The sequence below is a fragment of the Schistocerca nitens genome, chromosome 1 (genome assembly GCF_023898315.1).
Source record: "Schistocerca nitens isolate TAMUIC-IGC-003100 chromosome 1, iqSchNite1.1, whole genome shotgun sequence".
NCBI classification, from domain to species: domain Eukaryota; kingdom Metazoa; phylum Arthropoda; class Insecta; order Orthoptera; family Acrididae; genus Schistocerca; species Schistocerca nitens.
This window is the reverse complement of record NC_064614.1, coordinates 662,068,859-662,093,838: the sequence shown is the minus strand read 5'-3', so window position 1 is coordinate 662,093,838 and position 24,980 is coordinate 662,068,859. Positions and strand designations below refer to the sequence as shown.

At 40.3% G+C, this 24,980-nt stretch overlaps 1 protein-coding gene across 1 annotated transcript in view; it reads left to right on the top strand.

Annotated features, from left to right (window-relative positions):
* Nucleotides 1–24,980, top strand: part of LOC126259167 (MMS19 nucleotide excision repair protein homolog) — a 269,613-nt gene that overhangs the window by 23,420 nt on the left and 221,213 nt on the right. Inside the window, exon 4 of the mRNA XM_049955735.1 lies at nt 23,331–23,518. Within this exon, the coding sequence (XP_049811692.1) occupies nt 23,331–23,518 (188 nt within the window). The remainder of the gene's footprint in view (nt 1–23,330; nt 23,519–24,980) is intronic.

Genomic DNA, 24,980 nt, shown 5'->3' with positions numbered 1-24,980 from the left:
AAAGTTAACACCACAGTGATTTACCTGAAACAGTTCAGTGTTAGGCACAGAACATATCAATCCCTGCCATTATTAATAACATGAATATAATCAATCATGCACTGTGGGCAATCTTTTTAACACGTCTATTTATAACAGTGGGCATTTAAGAATTTACTATCTTTTCTGTGCGGCCAATCACATTAATACAACCCGTTATGAAGTCTGTATCAAAAAACTCAGCTAATAATTCATTTTAACCAGTCACATTAACACAATAAGTTATGGAAACCTTTGCTTAATCACAATGTCTCTATGATTATTAGCAAAACAGCTTACAATACTTATGGAAGTACTATTTTTTTAGCACAAGAAGTCATAGTCAAGTACTGCTCATGCCATACTATCCCATATCCCAAATGGCAGGAAACACAGGAAACAGCTGCAGCCCAACATAGGTGAGCCATACATTCCACCACTCCAACTGCGTGCTATGCCCACTAGACCACGAGATAGTTCCATTGTGGTCGGCTGTCCACTGTCTCAACAAGTCAGCACTTGGCTTGCAGCAAAACTTCGCTACACATTCAACAAACTTGCAACTCAATTCATAGTGCACTCTCCCCTTCCCCCTCGGTGCTGCCACATATCACACCTTTTGCCAGGGAGGGCATTACGTCACTGCCCAGTGACTTACTGACACAGAATAATGCCAATCTATGTACCAAAAGGAAACATAGTGCCACCCTTGACACTAATGTATGCCATAATCTTTAGCATTAGTTAGAAGATAACCTGTTCCATGGTGGAGAAAAAAGTGTCATTGTTATTGGAGGCAGAAGTATTGCACTATGTAAGTTTAAGAGTAGACCATATGCAACTCTCTTGCAGGTGGTGAGGCCTAAATGTCAGTTTAACAACCAGAGATTATTGCAAGTATGGAACTGATCAAATCTTCTCTTGTATGGAAGAAAGTCAAGAAAATAACAGATAAACAGAGACGGACATTATTCAGATAAATTTCTATCTTGATAATCGTTCAAAAAACAGACAAATTGGAAACATTTATTTGCAGATAAAGGATTATTCTTCTCTCCAAATAAAAATAATTGGTACTTATTTATTATTTGCAACTGAAGTAATGAATAAAGTAAGCCTTGCCCCCCCCCCCCCCCCCCCTCAATCTGAAGCCTCTCATATAAAACCAGTATTTGTTCCTGAGTCTCAGTGTAGTTTCTATTGATATTTTATACAGAAGTGTGACTCAGTGGGTGAGCTCCAGAATAGAAAACCAAAAGTCTGGGCTTTGATTCTCTGTTGATCCTAGGATTTGTGTCTGTCACCTATCACTTCCTTCTTTTCTAGCAATGAGAAAAAAGGTCAAGTTGCACCGCAGTTCAAAGTGAACATTACTATAGTTACTCTAACTGGCTGGATAAAATTTAGAGTCACACAAGGGCATATTTTCACTTCCAATTGAACAATACCACATCCATTAGAACAGTGCCTAATAAAGCACAGCAGTCTTCAAAACCAACCTTCAGATTGAGGATAACTTTACTTAATTTACAGTGTAACAAATGTAACATAAATATCCTTCATAGCCAAGCAGTTTTACTCAATTAACAGTGTAACAAATGTAACATAAACATCCTTCATAGCCAAGCAGTTTTACTTAATTTACAGTGTAACAAATGTAACATAAACATCCTTCGTAGCCAAGCAGTTGGAAGCCAGCAGATGGATTACTGATGCAGCCCAATTCAGCTGACTCTGCACTTGCCAGTACTTCCTCCCCTCCCTCCACTGCCATCTTGTGGAAGCACCCTCTGTAATTAGTCAAAAATCAGGATGCAGCTGACGGAGACTCTAATCTGCAGTACCCTCCTTAATTGCACCTAGACTGCTAACACTGTAGGATATGGGGCTCGATATCATCTTGCAATTCTCTCATCTTTGTATTGCGACAAAATGTATAAACAAAGTGGCTCAGTAATATCCAGTATCAAGAGAGTGTAAATCTTAAATGATTTTAGCCAAAGAGCACCGCAAAACTATACAAAAGTGTAATGTTTTGTGGAGTACTGCTGGATGTTCAGAGTCATCCAGAATAACTGAAAAATGTCTTAGGTCTACTAAGGCTAAGCCTGACTTTGTAAGATGGAATCTTGTTTTGATCTTAGGTACATCTCTTCCGTTACATAGAGCTTTTGAATTGAAAAAGTTTGTAGGAGACACTGAGTTTAAATATATAAAAAGCGTTCGTAAAATGTTCGGTCCCATTGCTGGCACTGTGGATGTACTGCAAGGCAAAAAAGTGTGTGGGATAATGTACTATGCTTATTGATTCTATATAAATAAGTGCAAAAACTTGAGGACAGTTGCCTTAAATACTGTAGCACGTTGGCAACTTCCTATTAAGAAATTGCCAAGAGACCTGTATTGCCTCTTCATGAAAAAGGGAGGTGTGCAATAAACTACAGGCATATACTAGGTGTGTGCAAGTTCTAAGATCGTAGATCTTCTATTGCAGGACTGGGGCGAAGGGCACTCCTTATGGATGTTGTGCATTAGTGTTCATGTAGCTAAGTCTTATTCTGCTGAATATTATAAAGTTTACATGTTTTGCAGTTTGCACCTGATACAATTTGATATTACACAATTATAGCTATGAAAAAAAGTGATCTAAAGAACAAAAGAACTATATGTTTCACTTCGTAATGACAAGAAAACTCATTGCTTTATTTCATAATGTCTGTAATGAAAGTCTGTAGTGAATTGAGTTTAATGTAGGAAGTTTTTGAATTAGCCTCTTCGCTTTTACAGTTGTAAGTCTTATGTGCTCATTGAGTGTAAATTGTTCATCAAGATGTATCTCTAGGTATCTTATTGTTACTTTTCTCTGTACACTAATGTTGTTCAGTCTAATGGTGGGGTGTCTCTGCAGTATCCCTTTGATCAGTAAATATACTGTCTTTTTTGCTGCAATTATGAACTTGTTATGGCTGCACCAGTCACTTATTTTTAGGAGTTTTATGGCCATGCTGTAGAGTTATGCTCCTGAGAGTGCAGTTATCACCACTAGTAAGTCATCAACATAAGTTACTGTACCCCTAACTATACCATCTTCATCCAGATTGTTTCGGAATGATTCTACAGGAAACTGACCTGCAGATTGAACCTTGTGGGCAACCTTTAGTTATGTTCTTGATAACTTTTCGTGTTCCTGCTTATCATTGAACCACCCTATCTTTGCAGTAGTCGAGTAAGCTATTAGGTAGGACTGTTGGTGTTTGCATCTCATGTAGCCTTGTGAACAAAGCAAGCCACCAGAAATGGTTGAAGGCACCAGATATGTCTATTGCTACTGCATGTTGTTGTTGTATGTCCTTTATAATTTCCAGCACATGGTTAACTGCATTGTCTATTGAATTTTTGGGTCTAAAGCCCTTAGTGATGTGGACTAAAGCTGAATAACGTTGTGTGACATACAGGAGCCTATCCTGCACTGTAGCTAAAGTGTTCAAGAGGCAGATGGACCTGTAAGTCTTTGGATTTGTTGGGTCACAATCATCTGATTTTTTTTTTTTTAATGATTACTATACTTGGTTTTCCATGCAGCAGGGACCCTACCTTGCAGGAACGCTTCATTTAGTAAATCTGTTAGAAAAGATTCGATGTGTGCAACTGTAATTTTGAATGTTTCTAAGTGTGTGCCATACGGACTGGGAGGCTTCTTGTTCTTTAATTGTTTAATTGCTAATGGTGCCTCCTCTTGGATAACAGGGACAGTAATAGGATCATTTGTGTAGGTATCATCCATTTGTCTATGTAAGCTTTTATGATGTTCCTGGTCATTTGTTATTTCATTGTCAGAGAGAACTTCGTTCATCAGATACTCTGCTGAACATCTCCAACCCTTTTAATAGTCCAATCTGTGTGACTAAGAGTTGACAGCACTTCCAGCATCTTTACCTTGTGTATCTGAAGTTTAAATGATCTCTCCCCCCCCCCCCCCCCCCCCCCCCCATTTTGTAACTGAGTTTTGACAAACTTGTCCTAGTGATCCTATCTAGTTGTATATAGTTTGTTTTTATATTTTTGCTTTGTGGCAGAGCGTAGTTCCAGTCTTTCTTACCTCCCTTGTGCAATTTTCAGTAATGTGTCCTTTTGTCTTTATTATTGTTCCTTAGTCTTGTTAACTCATTGGACCAGGGGAGTTTCAGTTTGATGCACGGTTGGGCTTTGAAATAGCTTGCTGCTGTGTTCTTTGAAACAGATCTGTCAGTACGTATGCTTTGTAGTGTAAGTCTGTATATGAAGGGCAAATTCTTCAACCACGTCCCTTAATTTTTGCCAGTCAGCATTGTTTAGGAAAAGTTGTTGTTCTTTTTGTTGTGAAGTGTCTGCGTTCATGTTTGCATTTGTGCTTGTGTTGAAGAGAATGGCATTAAAGTCACTGTGTGTGACATTATCTACTACATCTCATTTGTCAACATATATTATGGACTTCACATTTGGAGTGAAATGTGAATATTGCTGGTTCCTCCTGCATTGTTGCAGTATGTAGGTTTTTGCGGCTTTATTTAGAACAAACAGGCTGCATTCAAATGGTTCAAATGGCTCTGAGCACTATGGGACTTAACATCTGTGGTCATCAGTCCCCTAACTAACCTAAGGACATCACACACATCCATGCCCAAGGCAGGATTCGAACCTGCGACCGTTGCGGTCATGTGGTTCCAGACTGAAGCGCCTAGAACCGCACGTCCACACCGGCCGACAGGCTGTATTCATTTATTGTGTCAACCATGATTTTTTTTATTTATTTATTTTATTTATTTATTTATTGTTCCGTGGGACCAAATTAAGGAGAAGTCTCCATGGTCATGGAACGAGTCAATACATGAAATTATAACACGATATTAGAAACAGATAAAATGAAATATAAAAAAACTATTCAGGTGACAAGTCGTAAGTTTAAATAAAGAAAATCAACAATGTAACACTGGAATTTGCTTAATTTTTTAGCTCTTCCAGGAGCTCCTCGACAGAATAGAAGGAGTGAGCCATGAGGAAACTCTTCAGTTTAGACTTAAAAGAGTTTGGGCTACTGCTAAGATTTTTGAGTTCTTATGGTAGCTTATTGAAAATGGATGCAGCAGAATACTGCACTCCTTTCTGCACAAGAGTCAAGGAAGTGCATTCCACAAGCAGATTGGATTTCTGCCTAGTATTAACTGAGTGAAAGCTGCTAACTCTTGGGAATAGGCTAATATTGCTAACAACAAACGACATTATAGAAAATATATACTGTGAGGGCAATGTCAGAATTCCCAGACTATTGAATAGGGGTTGACAAGAGGTTCTTGAACTTACACCACATATAGCTCGAACAGCCCGTTTTTGAGCCAAAAATACCCTTTTTGAATCAGAAGAATTACCCCAAAAAATAATACCATACGACATAAGCGTATGAAAATATGCGAAGTAGACTACTTTTCGTGTTGAAGTGTCACTTATTTCAGATACTGTTGTAATGGTAAATAAAGCAGCATTTAATTTCTGAACAAGATCCTGGACATGGGCTTTCCACAACAGATTACTATCTATCCGAATGCCTAGGAACTTGAACTGTTCTGTCTCGCTTATAATATGCCCATTCTGTCTGATCAAAATATCGGTTCTTGTTGAATTGTGAGTTAGAAACTGTAAAAACTGAGTCTTACTGTGACTTAGCATCAAATTATTTTCCACAAGCCACGAACTTATTTCATGAGCTACATTATTACACACAAGATCCTTCACTATCAAGATGGTGTCATCAGCAAACAGAAATATTTTTGAATCACCTATACTAGAAGGCATATCATTTATATAAATACGAAACAGCAGTGGCCCCAGCACCGACCCTTGGGGAACGCCCCACTTAACAGTGCCCCATTGGGACTGAACATCACTACCACTCTCAATATTGCGGAGAATTACCTTCTGCTTTCTGTTCTTAAAGTAAGAGGTGAACCAATTGTAAGCTACTTCCCTTACTCCATAATGGTCCAACTTCTGCAGTAATATTTTGTGGTCAACACAGTCAGAATCCTTCGTTAAATCAAAGAAAACACCTAACGTTCGCAGCCTTTTATTTAATCCGTCCCAAAACCTCACAGAGAAAAGAGAATATAGCATTTTCAGTTGTTAAACAATTTCTAAAACCAAACTGAACATTTGACAGCAAATTATGTGAATTTAAATGCTCCAGTAACCTTGTATATACAACCTTCTCGATAACTTTAGCAAACACTGATGGCATAGAAATAGGTCTAAAATTGTTAATATTATCAATGTCTCCCTTTTCATAAAGTGGCTTCACTACCGAGTACTTTAATCGGTCAGGAAACCAACCACTCCTAAAGGAAAAGTTACAGATATGGCTAAGTACTGGGCTAACATACATAGAACAATACTTCAGTATTCTGCTAGATACCCTGTCATATCCATGAGAGTTCTTTGTCTTTAGTGATTTAGTTATGTATCATTGAGGAGCATTTGAGGTAATAGTCTCGGAACACTCTTTTCTAAGAGCGCTATATGATTCCCTGTTGGGACTAGGTTTCTATTTAGTTCACCTGCTATATTCAGAAAGTGATTATTAAATAGTGTACATATATGCGACTTATCAGTAACACGGGAATTCCCACTACGCACTGATTCTATATCCTCGACCTGTCTCTGCAGACCAGCCACTTCCTTTACGACTGACCATATGGTTTTAATTTTATCCTGAGACTTAGCTATTCTATCTGCATACCACATACTTTTTGCCTTCCTAATAACATTTTTAAGCACCTTACAATACTGTTTGTAATGGGCTGCTGCATTTAGATTCTGACTGTTTCAAACGTTTTGATATAATTGCCACTTTGTTCTCCAAGATATTCGTATCCCTCTAGTCAGCCACCCAGGCTGCCTGTTTGTGCTAATACCCTGCTTTGAACGTTCTAATGGAAAGCAAATTTCAAAGAGCATGAGAAAAGTCTTGAGAAAAGCATTATATTTATCGTCTAGTGTATCAGCGCTATAAACATCTTGCCACTCTTGTTCCTTGATAAGGTTTACAAAGGTCTCTACAGCAACTGTATCAGCTTTCCTAAACAGCTGATGACTATATTTAACACATGTTGCAGCACAAAAATCTTTTAGAGTTAAAATTTGTGCATCATTATCTGAAAGGCCATTCACCTCTTTGCTAACAGAATGCCCTTCTAGTAATGAGGAATGAACAAAAATGTTGTCTGTGGTTGTTCTACTGTTCCCTTGCACTCTCGTTGGAAAGAATACGGTTTGCATAAGATTATATGAATTATGGAGGCCTTCCCTATTGACTGTTCTATCTGAATGCCATAGCATCGATCAGGCAATGATGTCATAAAGTATGAATAGTCTTTTGTCCAGGGAAAATGGTGCTGTGTGTCCTATTTGATCTGCAAAAGGCTCTATGTCACCAGAATACTGTATGTACATGGATGTGAAAATCCAAGATTCTCATCCATGTGTAATTTCCGCTGTGGCTACGTGCTCAGAATAGACTTGTGTTATTTTTGTGATGTGTAATTCGTATTTGCTATTACAATTGCAGCCATGCAGGGTGTATATACCCAGGGGCATTTGGGAAAAATACAGAAATTTTTTCATCTGGGAAAAACTTGGGATTTTTTAGAATTCAGGGAATTTTTAATTGTTTTAGTTTTCTTTTAAAGTTTTGTAATTTTAACTGGTAAGAACTGATACTCTGGCAATGAAATGTACTGTAGCCCACTACAGCAAAATAATATTGAAACAATAAATCATAAACAAGAGAATAACACCAAAATAAAACTTTAGTTGCAAAGAAAATGTGTTATTTATGACAACAGGACACAGTGCACACACAAGTGTCTGCCAGCAGCAAAATGTGTCAAAGGCTTTAGGGCAAAGACCATGCAGTACTTCATAACAGCAAATTGCTTTCGATGAACATGTCACATTTTTAATAATGCATGGGAAAATATTGCAAATAGTGGTTGGAGAAGCATTACTTTCAAAGAAGTTTCCCTTTTCTGCAAGATGATTTATGTTATGTGTGAGAATGTGTAATGAATTTCTTAAATCGTGGAGCGTTTGACTCTAACTCAAATCTTGACACTTTGAGGACCAACCACTTAGAAAAATTTCGGACTCGAAAGGCCAGCATTTATGCCATTAGTTAAAATTTTACTGGCACGTTTGTGTTTGGGATATCTTAAAAGGTAACAAATGCTATAAAAAGACCTGACTTCAATGATACCTTTGCATATTTATTTTAGTCTTAGATAGATGACAAATTATGCACTAAAGATCCCAAAAAAGGTGTAATTGTCTTCAAACAATAGTTCAAAGTGAGTTCTTGAGTAATTTTACATGTAATTAGCTTTTTTTTTTTTTTTTGGAGAATTCGAAGTGTTTAACGGGACATGTGTTCAGTGAGGTAACCCATGAAATATTCAGTGTGCAGCCTCAGAAATATTCACGTTCTGCAATTTAAGCTGTGCTCATAGTATCCTGCCTAACCATATACTTGTCGGGGGGGATGTATTTGATGACCAATATTATAGGTGAAAGCTTAGCTTTTCTTGTAGCTGTACTGTTTGTATATTAATTTAAACCATTAGCTTTTCCTATTTGTATGTTCATGCTACTTAACATTGATGTTGCTATTGGCTTACTATGTCACGTGTCCTATGCTCTGAATATTGTCTGTCATTGGCTGGCGAGATCACATGACATGAGTTGTGATTGACTAACAAAAGTGCATTTTGCAGCCCAATTTCAATTTCAGTGCTTTGGAAGCTACTGTGCTATATTTTGTGGAATTCATATTTGTACTTTCATAATGTGAAAATATACAGTGTACATGTTGTCGCATAGCAAAATCATTCCAAAACGCATTGTTTTTTGTTGGGTTTTGCTTCCTAAAGTGCCAAGAAGTTTTATGTCATTGTATAAAACCTTTACCATTCAAAGGAGTGCCAAGTTTTACAGCTCCAGGGGAAAGAAATGTATTTTCACCCAGGAAAACATGTTTTTTCACCTGGGGAAAGGTATATTTTCACCTAGGAAAAAAGAGTATTTGTAACTGGGAAATCTGTGAAAAATCTAGTTTTTTTTAATGTACATGCTGCCATGGCTTCTTGGGTCACAGTAATTGTTATGAGATGTTTGGGAAGGCCTGAGAGTTTGCTACTGCACATATATCGCTCTTGGAGACAGATTATGTCTGTCTGTACCTCATTCAGGAGTGTATCCATAACGGAGTTTCACCATTTGTGACAGTGGATATAGCATAGATACCTTTTCGGTCCTGAAAAGTATCAGCTTGATGGAAGCAATGAGGCTCACCAATCCCAAAACAATTCGGGTATAGGGCAGTGGTGAAAAACTGATGGTTGCCATGCTATTGGACAGTGATGGCATCATCATTACTCATTCTTCAAAGGCCACTATGGGCACAGATGTGAGCTACCAAGATGTTTTGGAGAAGCATTATGAGAAAAATGGCAGGCAAAGGCTGTATGTGTTCTCTTTCACCTGTACAATGTAGCAGTTCATCGTGGAAATGTAACACAGCAGTTACTTTGTGAAAATAACTTTGAAGTGATTTCTCATTCCTGTTACTCACCTTCTAGTGACTATGGCTTTTTCCAGTGATGAAATACTCCATGGCCACACATTCACCAGTTACGTTACTATTGCATCAGTGATTTTCCAGTGGCTGAAACTGGTTCTTAAAGAAACATTTGCAACAGTCATGGAATCACGATGTCACTGTTGTGAAATGTGTGCATGGCTACAAGTATCTTATTTGAGATATGACAGAAGTTTCAAAGGTTTTGTGTGACTATTTTGCAGTCTAACAGGGTTTTGTGGACAGCCGAGTAAAATGTTATTGCGTCCATTTGCTGTTAGTATGGGATGCGTAGGCGGTAGTTCTGGGTAGTGCAGAATGTGGAACACGGGAAACTTACTTTTACCATTTATTAATAAAGATGGTGCGACAATGCATTATGCGCATCTGGTAACCTGTCATCACTGTGTCGAGAGCGATACATGTTCGCAACTGGCCGGTCTCGGACTGCTCTTTGTAGCCGGTGGCTGTGTACACGCCACGGCGCACAACTCAAATTGCATTTCCCGTCAGCATTTCGCGTGATAAGCACACAGCGCGGCGACTCTGGCACTGTCCGCTACGTCTGTACAATTCTGCCGTTACAATCACCCTCCCTCATGAAAATGAGCTACTGAAGGTTGCTCGAGACGACCTCCTGGTCGTCATGCGTTTTTCTTGCCAATGGCGGCGTTGGGGGGCACTTCATCATTTATTCTGTTTGCAGACACAGTGATGATGGGCACTGACGAGCGGGTTTTCAGGACAATAATATCATACATTACGTAGGCTGTACATACAAAAGACATCAATAAAAGCACAAAGAACACAACACTGACAATCAAATATGGATTAGCATTATTGGAAGATTCAATAGACTTAATTTTAGTTGCTACTTCTAAGAAATTTAACTCATTATTAGTATTTATTCCACTTTCATGGATATCCACAATTAAATTGTCATCCTCGGGTAAGCTGGACAGGGAATGATTTACGTAGGTCAGTAAGTATGATTCATTGTAATAAACAGGTAACATCCTTGTTTAAGGGAATTTTGCATCTGCATGAAAGGTGGTTGGTAATACAGAAGGCATTTCAAACAGATCACATGATAAATCACAGTGCGTAACATTCAGAATTAATCTACTACCAGTTAATTTGAATGTGAAAGGTAGTTCAGGTGTGTCAAACGTTTTACAGGTAAATGTGATTTCGAGATTTGAGTTAAACGAATATATTATACTTTCTGAATATCTTTTAAGGAATGGTTGATTAAGATGCATTAAAACCCTAGGGCAATCACCGTGAGGCAGATTGTTCATAAACAAATCTTTCTCACAACTGTACGCTCTAGTATCTAAGAATACTGCCGTCTCTGGGCAGATTAGCTTATGACTACGTTTACACTTACGAACATCATGTTCATTCAGGGATACAAAATATCTTTTATCTTTACTGATTAATAAATAATCCTTTAGCTGATACATTGCGTGAATACCTACTTGGTTCCATTTCACAGTATGAATTTTATACATTTCAAAATTATGTTTGGATCGGGCAATTGGTGTAGAAACAATTACAGTTAACTGATCTTCAATCATTAAAGAATATGTGGTAGTTAATCTGTAATAAGCATATAAATTGTAGGAATTGACAGGGTAAATCATGGTAGATGATGCATCTAGCTTACGTTCAATCAACAGCAACATTTGTAAAAATTGGTCTGGATGCAATAAAACACTATTCAAGCAATCATTTGAACTACTTTCTAAGGCTATTCTTAAATTGAGAGCATCAAATTTAGCGTTTGATAAACTGTCAGTAATTCTTAACAATAGGGTATTTAAATCTAAATGTGCACTCACAGCTTGAAGAAATGCATATAATTCACGGATGGTTGCATTCATTTCGCCACGAATTGTGTTAAAATGTGTAATGAACTCTTTCACAATTTGTTCAATAAACAGTGTGTGGTTAGTAACGGTCTTTTGCATATTTTTTAACACAATTATTTCATTAGAAAGGTTAATTGAATTTGTGTTAGACTGCTGCTCTAGAGCTAGTATTTTATTCTTTATGTCCAATAGATCTTGGCTAGTTAAGGTACCAAATACAGTACGAAGAATTCTACCTCCAAAATCAAACCAGCCACATTTGCGCCTAATCAAGCTTTCATGTGGCAAGAGTTTTAGGAAACAGTTAATCTCTTGCTCATAGCTAGCGAAAGTGGATTCTGCTTGCATTTTTGCAGTAATCCAGTTGTTATACCAAGAGGTTCCAGTCTCCAAGACTGTATCATTATTCTTAATTGAACGGATCAAATCAATTTGTTTTTTAACAGAATCAAATTGTTGGTGAATCACAGACAAATTATATTTAAGCACAATTGTAGCACTGTGCGTTGAGACTGCCATGTCTGATTGTGGTTCAAACAACACACCTGCATTCTGTGATACTACGTCTACAGCATTAATGGAACACACTAACATAACAAAGAATGGAATTGCAGTAAACATGGTTAATAAGTTCTACACACTAGAATTAAACAATGAATATGAAGAAATATGCGTCTTCGGCGACCTGTGGAACAGATGTTATTTACACTTGAGCACCTTGCGCAATAGCTGCGATTTTATGTTGCACAGCACATTCACATATGCACTCGGCTAAATGCAACACACCTTGCATTCACTCACACTACACACACTTATGGAGGTTGTAAGTGTGCCTTGGGTTGGATCGCTGGGTTGGCAACGGCGACGCCTCGAGCTCGAAGTCTGGACTGTGAACTCGCGGTGCTCGGCTCCTTCATTTTGGAACAGCTGGTCTGCCCCTCGGTCGGTCCTCGTCGTCGTCCTGCGTTGCTATAGGGAATCTACCCAGGTAGGGCTTTACACGGTTGACATGGACGACAACCGAACGAAAAGACAGTTGGAGCTTTAGAGTGACAGGCGACACCACCTCCAATATCGGGTATGGTACCTTCCAAAACTTCTTAAACTTTTTGACGTGCGACTTCTTTAGCACTACGTTGCTCAGGTAGACAAAGTCTCTCACTCGATATTGCGACGCGACTGCTTGGCAATCATGTTGCTTGGCTTGCTGAAGGAAGGACTGATGATTCTGCTGTTTCACCCCCCTCCAAGTGTCCTTCAGTTTGCGAGCTAACTCCCTTATGTGTTCATTGCTGATTCCAGCTGTCGATCGTGCAAAGTCCAAGGGTGAACGCATCTTCCATCCATGTACAATTTCATAGGGACTGAGACATGCATTTTAGCGTTGTAGGCATTTACAACATATGGAAGACAGATGTCCCAATTATCGTGTTTGCTGCTTACATAGTGGCTAAGCATTTTAATGATGGTTCTGTGTACTCTCTCGACGCGACCATTGCTGGTGTGGTTCTCAACTGCGTTATTTGCATCAGCTTACATGTTTGTTTAAGTAAATCACACATAAAATTCATCCCTTGGTCACTGATAATGCTTAATGGAGATCCAAACTTTAGAATCCATTCCTTCACAAAAACTTTAGCTATGGTTTCAGCACTTTGATCTGGTATTGGTACCATCATAAGATATCTGGAGAAATGATCTAATATCGTCAATATGTAATTGTTTCCATCCTTAGTCTTCGGCAGGGGCCGACGACGTCTAACCCAATTCTTTCAAAAGGTTCACTAGTCTCCGGCAGCTCTTGTAATGGTGCCTTAGTTCTTCCCGAATTACTCCGTCTGTTGCAGGAATCACATTGTGAAACAAACTCAAATACGTCAGCCTTATGACTTGGCCATCAATACTTTTCAGCTACTTTGATATTCGTTGCCTTTTTACCACAGTGTCCTGATAGTAAGCAATTATGTTGTTCAGTTAGGATTTGCTCTCTCATGCTTCCTAGAATAACTAGGTGATTCCCTTTGTTAGTAATTTTGTACAGCAATCCATTTATTTCAACGAACCGTTGATCATTTTTCCGTATTTCGCATTGATTCCTCCTCACGGCTTATGGTGATACAAACACGAACCTTACGACTCATCGCATCAGCATTCACATGTTGTTTCCCAGGACGATGGATAACTGTGAATTGGTAAGCGCTCAGTTCTAATGCCCATCTTGTTAGTCTCGAACTGGGATCCTTTAAGCTCAACAGCCATTTAAATGCGGCACAGTCTGTGATTACAGTGAATTCTCTTCCTGTTAAGAAACATCTGTTTTGATACCAAAGACCAGAGCACAGAGTTCCTTTTCAGTGGTAGTGTAGTTACATTCTGCCTTATTTAATTGCTGGGAAGCAAAGGATACTGGATGTTCTTGACCATCAAATTTTTGGGACAAAATAGCACCAACTGCAAAATTTGAAGCATCTGCCGAGAGGATGAAGGGCTTACTGAAATCCGGATAGGCCAAAGCTGGAGCTGTGGTTAGAGCAGATTTCAGTGTTTCCATTGCATTTTTGCATTCTGTTGACCAATTGAATGTGGCTCCTTTTTTAAGTAACTGTGTCATTGGCCTTGTGATACCTGCATAATGGGTTATGAAGTGATGATAGAAATTCGATAAACCCAAAAATGATTGTAGTTATTTGACTGTTTGTGGTTCAGGAAAAGTTTTGACAGCTTCAACTAATTTTGGATCAGGTCGGACATCTTCACTGGTTATAACATGTCCAAGGTACTTCACTTCACTTTGTGCGAAGTGACATTTATCTATTGATAAGAACAAGTTCTCACTTCTGATACGCTCAAATACTGCTTGAAGTCTTTCAGTGTGTTGCCTCATGTTTTCACCAAAAATTATCACATCGTCAAGGTATACAAGAGCTTGTGTGGGGGTGAGCCCACGTAAAACAGAATCCATTAGGCGTTGGAAGGTAGCTGGGGCGTTATGTAGTCCAGGGCATACTGAGGTATTTGTACACTCCTGTTGCAGTTACAAATGAAGTTTTTGCTTGTGGTGATATCCGCGACATCTGCCCAAATAGTCCAGGGTTTCTACCAAGTTTGGTAATGGGTAAATGTTTGGTGTGGTGACGGCATTTAAAGGTCAGTAATCAATGCAAAATCAGAACTGTAGTTCGCCCGAAACAGATTTCTTCTTTACTAGGACCACTGGTGATGACCATGGTGGATCCGCAGGATCTCTTGGTTTAATAATTCCGGCCTCTAGTTGTTCCTTGACCATATCATCGACCAATTCTCTTTGACTGAATGGAATTCGGTAAGGCTTCTGTGTGATTGGTGCTGCATTTCCATTGTGTATGCGATGCTGAACTAAGTGAGTAACAGGTAAATTTGAACGTTCTCTGGAAAGATCGGAATACTCTAACAAAACAGGTGCTAAAATCTTCTGATCATCAGCTGACAAATGTTCAATCTTCTTCCAAATTTTGTTCTTTAATTCGATTTCATTTTCAGCTCCTTGTTTCAATGTTTCAATATCACTACAAGAATCTGTTTTCGTAACTGCTACATCTGCTGCTTCGTTAGGAATCAGTATTACATCATCTTTACTTATGCTCGACACTTCAGCAACCTTCGTTCCTCGTGGCAAAACGACATCTGTATTGCTCATATTCGTTATTCTTATTAGGACTCTCGCTACATTCGGCCTCACCATTGTAGCTACGCCTAGACTTCGGGCAACATAACAATGCATTGTGTCCAATAATTCACAATTTTCCGACCGTTCGGTCAACAACAGAGCTCCATTTCTGATCAGTGGTGACTTTACTTCAACATGGATTGTCGTTCCTGTTCCCTGCTGTGGCTAAGTAATTTGTACTTCGACTTGGAGGGTTCCAACTGGTGCATTGGTCAGGGTGATCGGTCCCTCGACCTCAGAATTTCGGCTCCTTTGAGTGCGACATGAAGAATGATTTTCCAGGTTGTAATTATTACGACCTAGTCTGATCCTTCCTTCTGCGACAAATATCTCTGCCCCATTAGCGGATAAGAAATCAGATCCAAGTACACCACCGTAGCACGTTTCATTATTAGAAACCACATGCACCGTTGCTGTGTATTTGTCCTGGCCTAGGCACAATTCTAAGTCAACTTCTCCATAGTTACATAGTTTCCCACCGTTCAGCCCCCGCACATTAAACATTGGCAGTCTCAGCTTGTCCCTTTCGTCTATAGAACACCACATCAGTGAGGTCTGTGCTCCCGTGTTGATCAACAATTTAATATTTTTTCCGCAATAACCAACACCTATCACGAAGTCATTATCAAATTGATTTTCAGCTGCACTAACAGGAATCACTGCCTCGGGCAAGGGGCGGACGCTGTGGTGGCACGTACGTCCCCGCACTCGTTTAAAGATCTGCCGAGTTGTCTGCTGCTCACATTTGGTTTCTTTTTGTTGCGACAGTTCCTTGCTAAGTGACCGTGTATCCCACAGTTGTGGCAGGTCCTGTCCTCCTTACAGTCCTTGCGCTTGTGACCGGGCCTATTGCATCGCTAACATTCCACATTTGAGTTGAACATGCAACATTCTTCTTTTCGCATGTCATTTGGGCATCTCAATGCTTCAACAAAACCAACAGCCACGTGTACTGCTTCTTGAAATGTCTTACAGTGTGCAAGTCTGTCTGCTTTGTTTACTTCTTCCCCAAACAACCCATGGATGAATGTGTCAAGTGCTCTCTGACCGGCTTCGAAAAGGTGGATCTGGTTCTCATTTTCGTCCTCTACAAGCTCGTAAGTCTGAGCATTTATGTTTCAGATTCTATCAGCGAATTGCTCGATAGATTCGTCACGCCGCATGCGCAAACTATGAAGTTGCTCATGGTAGAATCTGATTGCATTTTTGCGTTTGAACCTCTGAACCACTACCATTTTAAAATCATTGTAAACTTCTGTTTTCACGCAAATCGGCTCCACGCTAATGAAATCTTGTGCGGCTCCTTGGATTCTCAATTTAGCAACTGCTTGCTTATCTGAATAAGTCTACGAACCCAACAGAGCTGCGCCTTCGAGTTTCCGAAAAAATACTTTCACATCATCATCAGGTTTTCCACTGAACACTGGTACAGATGGCAACAGTGAAAAATTCTTTATTGGAACAGAAGTGCCGTCATATGACAAATCAAATGGGAGGCTATGCTCACTTTTATCTGCTTTTAATTGTTGAATCTCTCTTTGTAGTTCTTCTTTAATGATTTGGAGATCGACCGTGTTTGCATCTACCATTTTGAATCCAGTCTATACCAGTCACTCAATACAGAAAAATTTAAAATCCATCACTGCCTTTCGTTTTAAGCCAATCTTAGTAGACTAACCTGCATTCCAGCACTGGATGTCCCCGTGTTGTTGGACGATGTCCTTGGCTGCTGCTGCTTGCTGTGTTGTCGTGAAGATGCTCCGATGTTAAGTTTACACATCGCTGCACTTTTCAGAACTGTAGGTTTTCCAAAAATAATCCCACACCTGGCACCACTTTTCTAACGGGGTCTTTTGGACGGCCGAGTAACATGTTGTTGCGTCCATTTGCTGTTAAGATGGGATGCGTGGGCATTAGTTCCAGGTAGTGCAGAATGTGGAACACGGAAAACTTAGTGTTACCATTTATTAATAAAGACGGTGTTACAATGCATTACGCGCGTCTGGTAACCCGTCATCACTTTGTCGAGAGCGATACATGTTCGCAACTGGCCGGTCTCAGACTGCTCTTCGTAGCCGGTGGCTGTGTACACGCCACGGCACGCGACTCAGATTGCATTTCCCATCAGCATTCCGCGTGATAAGCGCACAGTGCGGCGACTCTAGCGTTGTCCGCTACGGCCGTACAATTCTGGCGTTACAGTAGAAAAGAAAACCTGAGAACTTGGAATTTGAACCTCCTAGTATCGCAGAAATCTTGAAAAAAATGGGATGACTAGTCAGAAATGAAGTTGTAGCAAAAAGAAAATTAATTTTTGATTTCGGAATCACTTTTGGAATGTGAATATGGCATGGAAAGACAACAAAATTATTTGCAGGGACTAGAGAAGAATTGACGTTTTTCAGTTTTTTACTGAGAAAACTATAGTTTGAGAGTCTTAGATTAACTGTGACTTGAAAGTTTTAGATTGTTATCGTGAAGTAAATGTGGTTTTTGGGAGATATCACACACTGCTATCCTCTTCATCATGTTTGTGACATACTTTTTCAGTATGACACAGTGGCAAATATTCCAAAATCATATAAACTTTTTGACGATCAAGCGGTGGCAGGAGTACACACATGAAAATGCAGAATCTTTTAGAGCCAGTGGCTCCTTATTTTGTGAGAAGAATTGAAGGAAAAGGAAGAAGAATGAAGGAAAAGGACTGGTGAGGTTTAGAAAGTGGGGAGAGTTGCAGAAAAGTCACCCTAAACCCCAGGTCAGGGGAGAATTATTGGAAGGATGAGAAGGGAGACTTGACTTCTGTTGCCTGGCAAGTATTCTCTCCTAGTGCATGCAGTGTATACACTGCTTAGGTGGTTGCCCTATCAGGGGTCTGCTGTACTGTGAAACTCTTGCCACAAAGAACTTCCTGGTTTGTAATGACTGCATGAGCTGCTTGCAAGGGGTGTCTCAGTGTTACCCCAGAAACTTTTTGGTTACTAACATCCAAGATGTATCAGTTAACCTCCACAGCTCCAGAACAACAGTAATATTCATCTGGACACTGAGCCATGGGAAAATTTCAGGTAATGAACTTGCTGACAAAATAGCTAAAGCAGCAACTACAGGAGACAAACTTGTACTCAGAGTGTCCGACACAGATAATTGATTGTAACTGCAATGTCAAATTTTGAAAACATAGGATATGGAATGACAGATTACAGCACCCCTTGACAAACTGAAAGAAATCAAGGGAAACACCAAGATGTGATATACTTCTCTCCAGACCTCTTGGAAAGATATCATCGTACTGTGCCAATTGCGTATCGGTCACTCCAGACATAACCTACAATTTTCTTTTGTATCAAGAGACTTCCCTCAGTGTAGCTGTGGTAGTCATCTCAGAATAACCCATATTCTCGCAGAGTATGCCCTGTTGACTGATGTGAGAGAGAAAAAAAACAGGACTTTATTTACAATGCTAAGTCATCATCAATCATAATCGAAGTAAATACACATCAACAAAAGTAATGAAATATGGCACAAATACATCTTAGGGTTAATGATACCATTTAGAAAAAGTTGTGATAAAAGAGGTTGCTCTACTCTCACTACATAAGAGACTGATGGAAAATGACAGGTAATACATAATGACAAATAATGTGTCCATAAAAGTTGCTAAGCATGAAGTGTACTAGTAATATCCTGGCAAAATTTGTATCTGTAAATTTTAGGAAGTTCTGGTGATATGTAAATTCAATTAACAGTACCAAATCTTATATCCAGTCTCTTATGAATGAGTCTGGTGGTGAAACTGAAGAGAACTGACATAAATTCAAAATATTAAATTGTGCAATAAAAGTTTATTTGTAGATGAAAATACTACCCACCATACGAATGTGCTCGTGTTTATCGTGCCAGCTCCAGGATTCGGGCATGTGCAGAGGACCTGGATTGAATCCGCTCAGTGGATTAACAATGAGATCCAGTATGCTGCCCAGTCTGGATGTGGTTTTAGCAGGTTTCCACGTCTGACTTGGTAGATACTGGGTTGATACCTAAGTCCCAGCCCAGTCACATGATTTGCAAACTTTTGAAAACAATTCTAATCTTTCACGTGGATACCGCCTCATGCGGGCAGTTGGTAAAGATATGCCCTCCTGGGCATCTGCTATTCTTATGCAGTTGACTTTAATATCAAATTAGTATCCTTTTTACGTTACTGGTGTGATGTATATATCAGTCTGCCTATTTAAGTTACTTATCATCACTGTAGATTCCTACAGATTCTTAATATTCAGGAACAACTTCATAAGCCATTACTGAATTTATCACAGTGACTTTGAGCCCAAACCTATTCTGTGTTGTGGAACCCAGTTACACTGTTGCGGTCCTCTTAATATTTCCAACTGTACCCGCATCAATGCATATATTATTTCAGCCTGAATTATCGTGTCATTTCAAATCCTTCAGTGGATTTAATTTTCTGCCCACCTTTTAAGGATTGCTTTTAGTTACAATGGTTCATCTTATATTTTGGGAGGTGGTACTTTCAATCAGTTTGTCAGTAGCTCCTTCCAACTGCTTCGTAAAGTGGACCATTTTGGTGCTCATCTGTGAGACCTTGGACAACATGTACCTCTGTGTAACCTGTGGTGAGATGTAAGCATGACGTGATGTATAAGGAGTATTCAAAAAGGAAACAAGCCGGAGGCATAATTACGGAAACCAGTACCTGTATGTTAGAAGTATTGACCCTGGCTGTTGAGACACTTGTCCACTGTGACACAAGATGGTGAATGGCTGTCTCATAAAATTCCCGGGGCTGCAAAGTTAACCAGTTCTGCATGTACAGCTGGACATCGTCATCCGAGGTGAATCGTTTGCCCCTCAGAGCCTCTTTAAGGGGACCAAAAATGGTGTAATCACAGGGAGAGAGATCTGGACTGTATGAAGGGTGGCCAAGACCTCCCATTTTAGTTTCTGCAGGAGTGCCGTGACTGTGTTGGCTGTATGAGGCTTTGCATTGTCTTGGAGTAGAATGACCCCAAGGGTGAGATTGCCTGGTCATTTCAATTTGATCGCTTGGCGAAGGATGATCAAGGTTTGCGAGTAAGGCTGGGTATTCACTGTTGTCCCGTGCTGCAGATAGTGAATCAGAAGGGGGCCATCTTGGTCAGAGAAGAACGTCAGCATAACCTTTCCTGCATTCGTGTGGATGACGACATCCATCTGTACATGTGGAACTGCTTAACATCGCAGCCCCAGGAATTTCAAGAGACAGCCATTCACCGCTTTGTGTCACATTGGGACAAGTGTCTCAACAGCCAGGGTCAATACTTCTAACATACAGGTACTGGTTTCTGTAATGATGCCTCTGGCTTGTTTCTTTTTGAACGCCCCTTGTAATAATCTGACACAAAAAAGGAAATGAGAAGACTAATATTAGCTGATTAATATAATAAGTTGAATAAAATGTTCTCGGGTTTCCAACCGCGTCAATTGGTTAAAACTACACGAGCTTTCGGCCAAGCACTCCTTGGCCATTGTCAAGTGTTTTGACTGCCAGTGGGCTGTTGGTGCGCCCTTATATCCGCTAGCTGCCGGCTGTGATGTCACTGGTGCCCGTGACATTGCCATATATGGGCATGTTTTGAGTCGGCGTTCGATATGCCCTCTTCAACCACACAATCGCTGGATCCCATGTAGCGCTGAGCTGTAAGCCACCGTCTCTATTCAGGGTGTTTGTGGTAATTTTTATTTTAATAGCTTCCTGTATTAAACTGTCCCAGAAGCCATTAGTTCGAGCCACGACAGAGGTATCGTCAAATTTTATGTGGTGACCGTTTTCTAATGCATGCTCAGCTAACACAGATTTCTCTGGATAGCGTAGGCTATAATACCTCTCATGTTCTTTTCTGCATTGTTCCACAGTGCGCACTGTTTGTCCGATGTACTTCTGGCCACACTCACAAGGTATTTCGTAAACTCCAGGTATTCTGAGACCTACAGTGTCTTTAACTGGTCTCAGTAATTGACGGATTTGTAAGTGACATGGTCGAGCTATTTAGGCACACTCCTACGTCATCCTTCTTCGCGTACAACGGCCAGTATTACGATCAGACAGATGGCGTAGCAATGGGTAGCCCGTTGGCTCCAGCTGTTGCAAACCTCTTCATGGAGAATTTTGAGGATATTGCCATAGATACTGCGCCATTGAAGCCTAAGTGTTTCTTTCGATACGTCGACGACACGTTCGTCATTTGGCCACATGGACGCGAGAAATTAGACGAGTTTTTGGAATACCTCAATGGCATCAACAGTAATATCCAGTTCACCATGGAGGTGGAAAAAGATAATGCATTGAACTTCCTCGACGTACTTGTCCACCATAAACAAAATGGGTGCCTTGGCCACAGCGTCTACAGAAAACCCATCCACACAGACCTGTACCTGCACGCTACCAGCCATCATCATCCAGCACAGAAGCGCACAGTATTGCAAACATTGGTGCATCGTGCAAGAGTAATATCAGACGACGACAACCTGCCCCACGAACTGAGCCACCTATGCAAGGTTTTCAGGAATAACGGTTACAGCACCCATCAAGTGAAAGAAGTGATTTCTGTGAAATATCAGAATAAGATCAGCGACGAAGAGCAGTAAAAGAAACTTGCTTTGCTGCCATTCTGTGGCTCTGTGTCGGGCAAGATAAGCCGCCTGTTGAAAAGACACAAGATGAAATCGATCTTCAGGCCTCCAACGAAAATCCGTCAATTACTGAGACCAGTTAAAGACGCTGTAGGTCTCAGAACACCTGGAGTTTACGAAATACCTTGTGAGTGTGGCCAGAAGTACATCGGACAAACAGTGCACACTGTGGAACAACGCAGGAAAGAACATGAGAGGTATTATTGCCTACGCTATCCAGAGGAATCTGCGTTAGCTGAGCATGCATTAGAAAACGGTCACCACATAAAATTTGACGATACCTCTGTCGTGGCTCAAACTAACGGCTTCTGGGACAGTTTAATACAGGAAGCTATTAAAATAAAAATTACCACAAACACCCTGAATAGAGACGGTGGCTTACAGCTCAGCACTGCGTGCGATCCAGCGATCGTGCGGTTGAAGAGGGCACATCGAACGCCGACTCAAAACATGCCCATATATGGCAATGTCATGGGCACCAGTGACGTCACAGCCGGCAGCTAGTGGATATAAGGGTGCACCAACAGCCCACTGGCAATCAAAACACTTGACAATGGCCAAGGAGTGCTTGGCCGAAAGCTCGTGTAGTTTTAACCAGTTGACGCAGTTGGAAATCCGAGAACATTTTATTCAATGTTATCGCCGCGAGACTCTGCATTCATACAATATAATAAGTTGTTTAGGAGAATTAAGTTGTTGAGCAATATTTTGAACTTCTAAGTTAAAACATTGATATGTTCTATTTCAGAACCTTCAGGTAACGTCTACCAGTTTATCGATATGCCATCAGACAATCTGGATGTCAGTAGTTCAGAATTCGACTGGCCCTATATTGGACAAACTGTACATGTTTTATTATAATTGGAAACAAATATGAAATGCATTGTCTTGCCCACAGATAAGAAAAATCAGTCTTTTCAAGATGTCTTGGAAATTGATATAAAATTGGTTGTACATTAAGGGTTCTGTGGTAGTATTGTCAGGCAGATACATGAAATATAAATTTTGACTATTACAGTTAGTAGAGAAAATAAAGAACTTGCAAGCCACTGGAATTTATAAAATGTCTTTGACAAGTTTAAAACAGGCACAACAAAACAATATTTTTTCATTTAGGAATACATGACATAAATCAGATGTTTTGTGAGTAGCAGCTATATTATAATAGTGCTTGTCAAAATAAAGCTCTGCAATAAAGGCTCTCTCTCTCTCTCTCTCTCTCTCTCTCTCTCTCTGTGTGTGTGTGTGTGTGTGTGTGTGTGTGTGTGTGTGTGTGTGTGTGCGTGTGTGTGTGCGTGCGTGCGTGTGCGTGTGTGTGTGTGTGTGTGTCTGTTTTATTGCAGCCTTTGAAATATGTATTTGTTACTCTTTCTAGATCTTAAGCAACTGGGACCAGACTTCATTTACCAGGTTATTTCAAATATTGATGGTGAAAAGGATCCTCGTAATCTTATGTTCCTGTTTGGAATGATGCCTAATTTTTTGAAGATATTTTCTTTGGGTCACTTGACTGAAGAAATGTTTGATGTTTTTTCGTGCTATTTTCCCGTCGACTTTTATTCTGTAAGTATGAAAAAGAATTATTCCGTAATTTAATTCTAGTAGCATTGATAGACAATAACTTGATCTAACTATTTAATAGTGATTTCACACGCATACAGATTTATTATTTTCTTCTTCTGTTATTTGTATTTATTTATTTGGCCTTTAGCTTACATGCTTTTTATTTAAAAATTGTCTATTATAATGGAAGCAAGATTTCACAAGGAAGCAATTGTTGTTCACTATCACGTTATCCATTTCCTGACATTCCTCAGTTGCTTCAAAGTTCATGGAGGTGTAGTCTATCTTTGCAAAAATAAATAAGTAAATATCCATCTAAAAACAAAGATGATGTGACTTACCAAACGAAAGTGCTGGCAGGTCGATAGACACACAAACTAACACAAACATACACACAAAATTCTAGCTTTTGCAACCCACGGTTGCTTCATCAGGAAAGAGGGAAGGAGAGGGAAATACGAAAGGATGTGGGTTTTAAGGGAGAGGGTAAGGAGTCATTCCAATCCCGGGAGCAGAAAGACTTACCTTAGGGGGGAAAAAGGACGGCTATACACTCGCGCACACACACACATATCCATCCACACATATACAGACACAAGCAGACATATTCAAAGACAAAGAGTTTGGGCAGAGATGTCAGTCGAGGCGGAAGTGCAGAGGCAAAGATGTTGTTGAACGACAGGTGAGGTATGAGTGGCGGCAACTTGAAATTAGCGGAGATTGAGGCCTGGTGGGTAACGGGAAGAGAGGATATATTGAAGAGCAAGTTCCCATCTCCAGAGTTCGGATAGGTAGGTGTTAGTGGGAAGTATCCAGATAACCCGGACGGTGTAACACTGTGCCAAGATGTGCTGGCCATGCACCAAGGCATGTTTAGCCACAGGGTGATCCTCATTACCAACAAGCACTGTCTGCCTGTGTCCATTCATGCGAATGGACAGTTTGTTGCTGGATGCATAGAATGCGTCACAGTGTAGGCAGGTCAGTTGGTAAATCATGTGGGTGCTTTCACACGTGGCTCTGCCTTTGATCGTGTACACCTTCCGGGTTACAGGACTGGAGTAAGTGGTGGTGGGAGGGTGCATGGGACAGGTTTTACACCGGGGGTGGTTACAAGGGTGGGAGCCAGAGGGTAGGGAAGGTGGTTTGGGGATTTCATAGAGATGAACTAAGAGGTTACGAAGGTTAGGTGGACGGCGGAAAGACACTCTTTGGTGGAGTGGGGAGGATTTCATGAAGGATGGATCTCATTTCAGGGCAGGATTTCAGGAAGTCGTATCCCTGCTGGAGAGCCACATTCAGAGTCTGGTCCAGTCCCGCAAAGTATCCTGTCACAAGTGGGGCATTTTTGTGGTTCTTCTGGCCGCCCCATTGTAGCTGGTTACCAAGCCCCCACAGAACGTATCTCTGCCTACGTAGATCAACACCTTCAACCCATTACATGCAGTCTCCCATCCTTCAT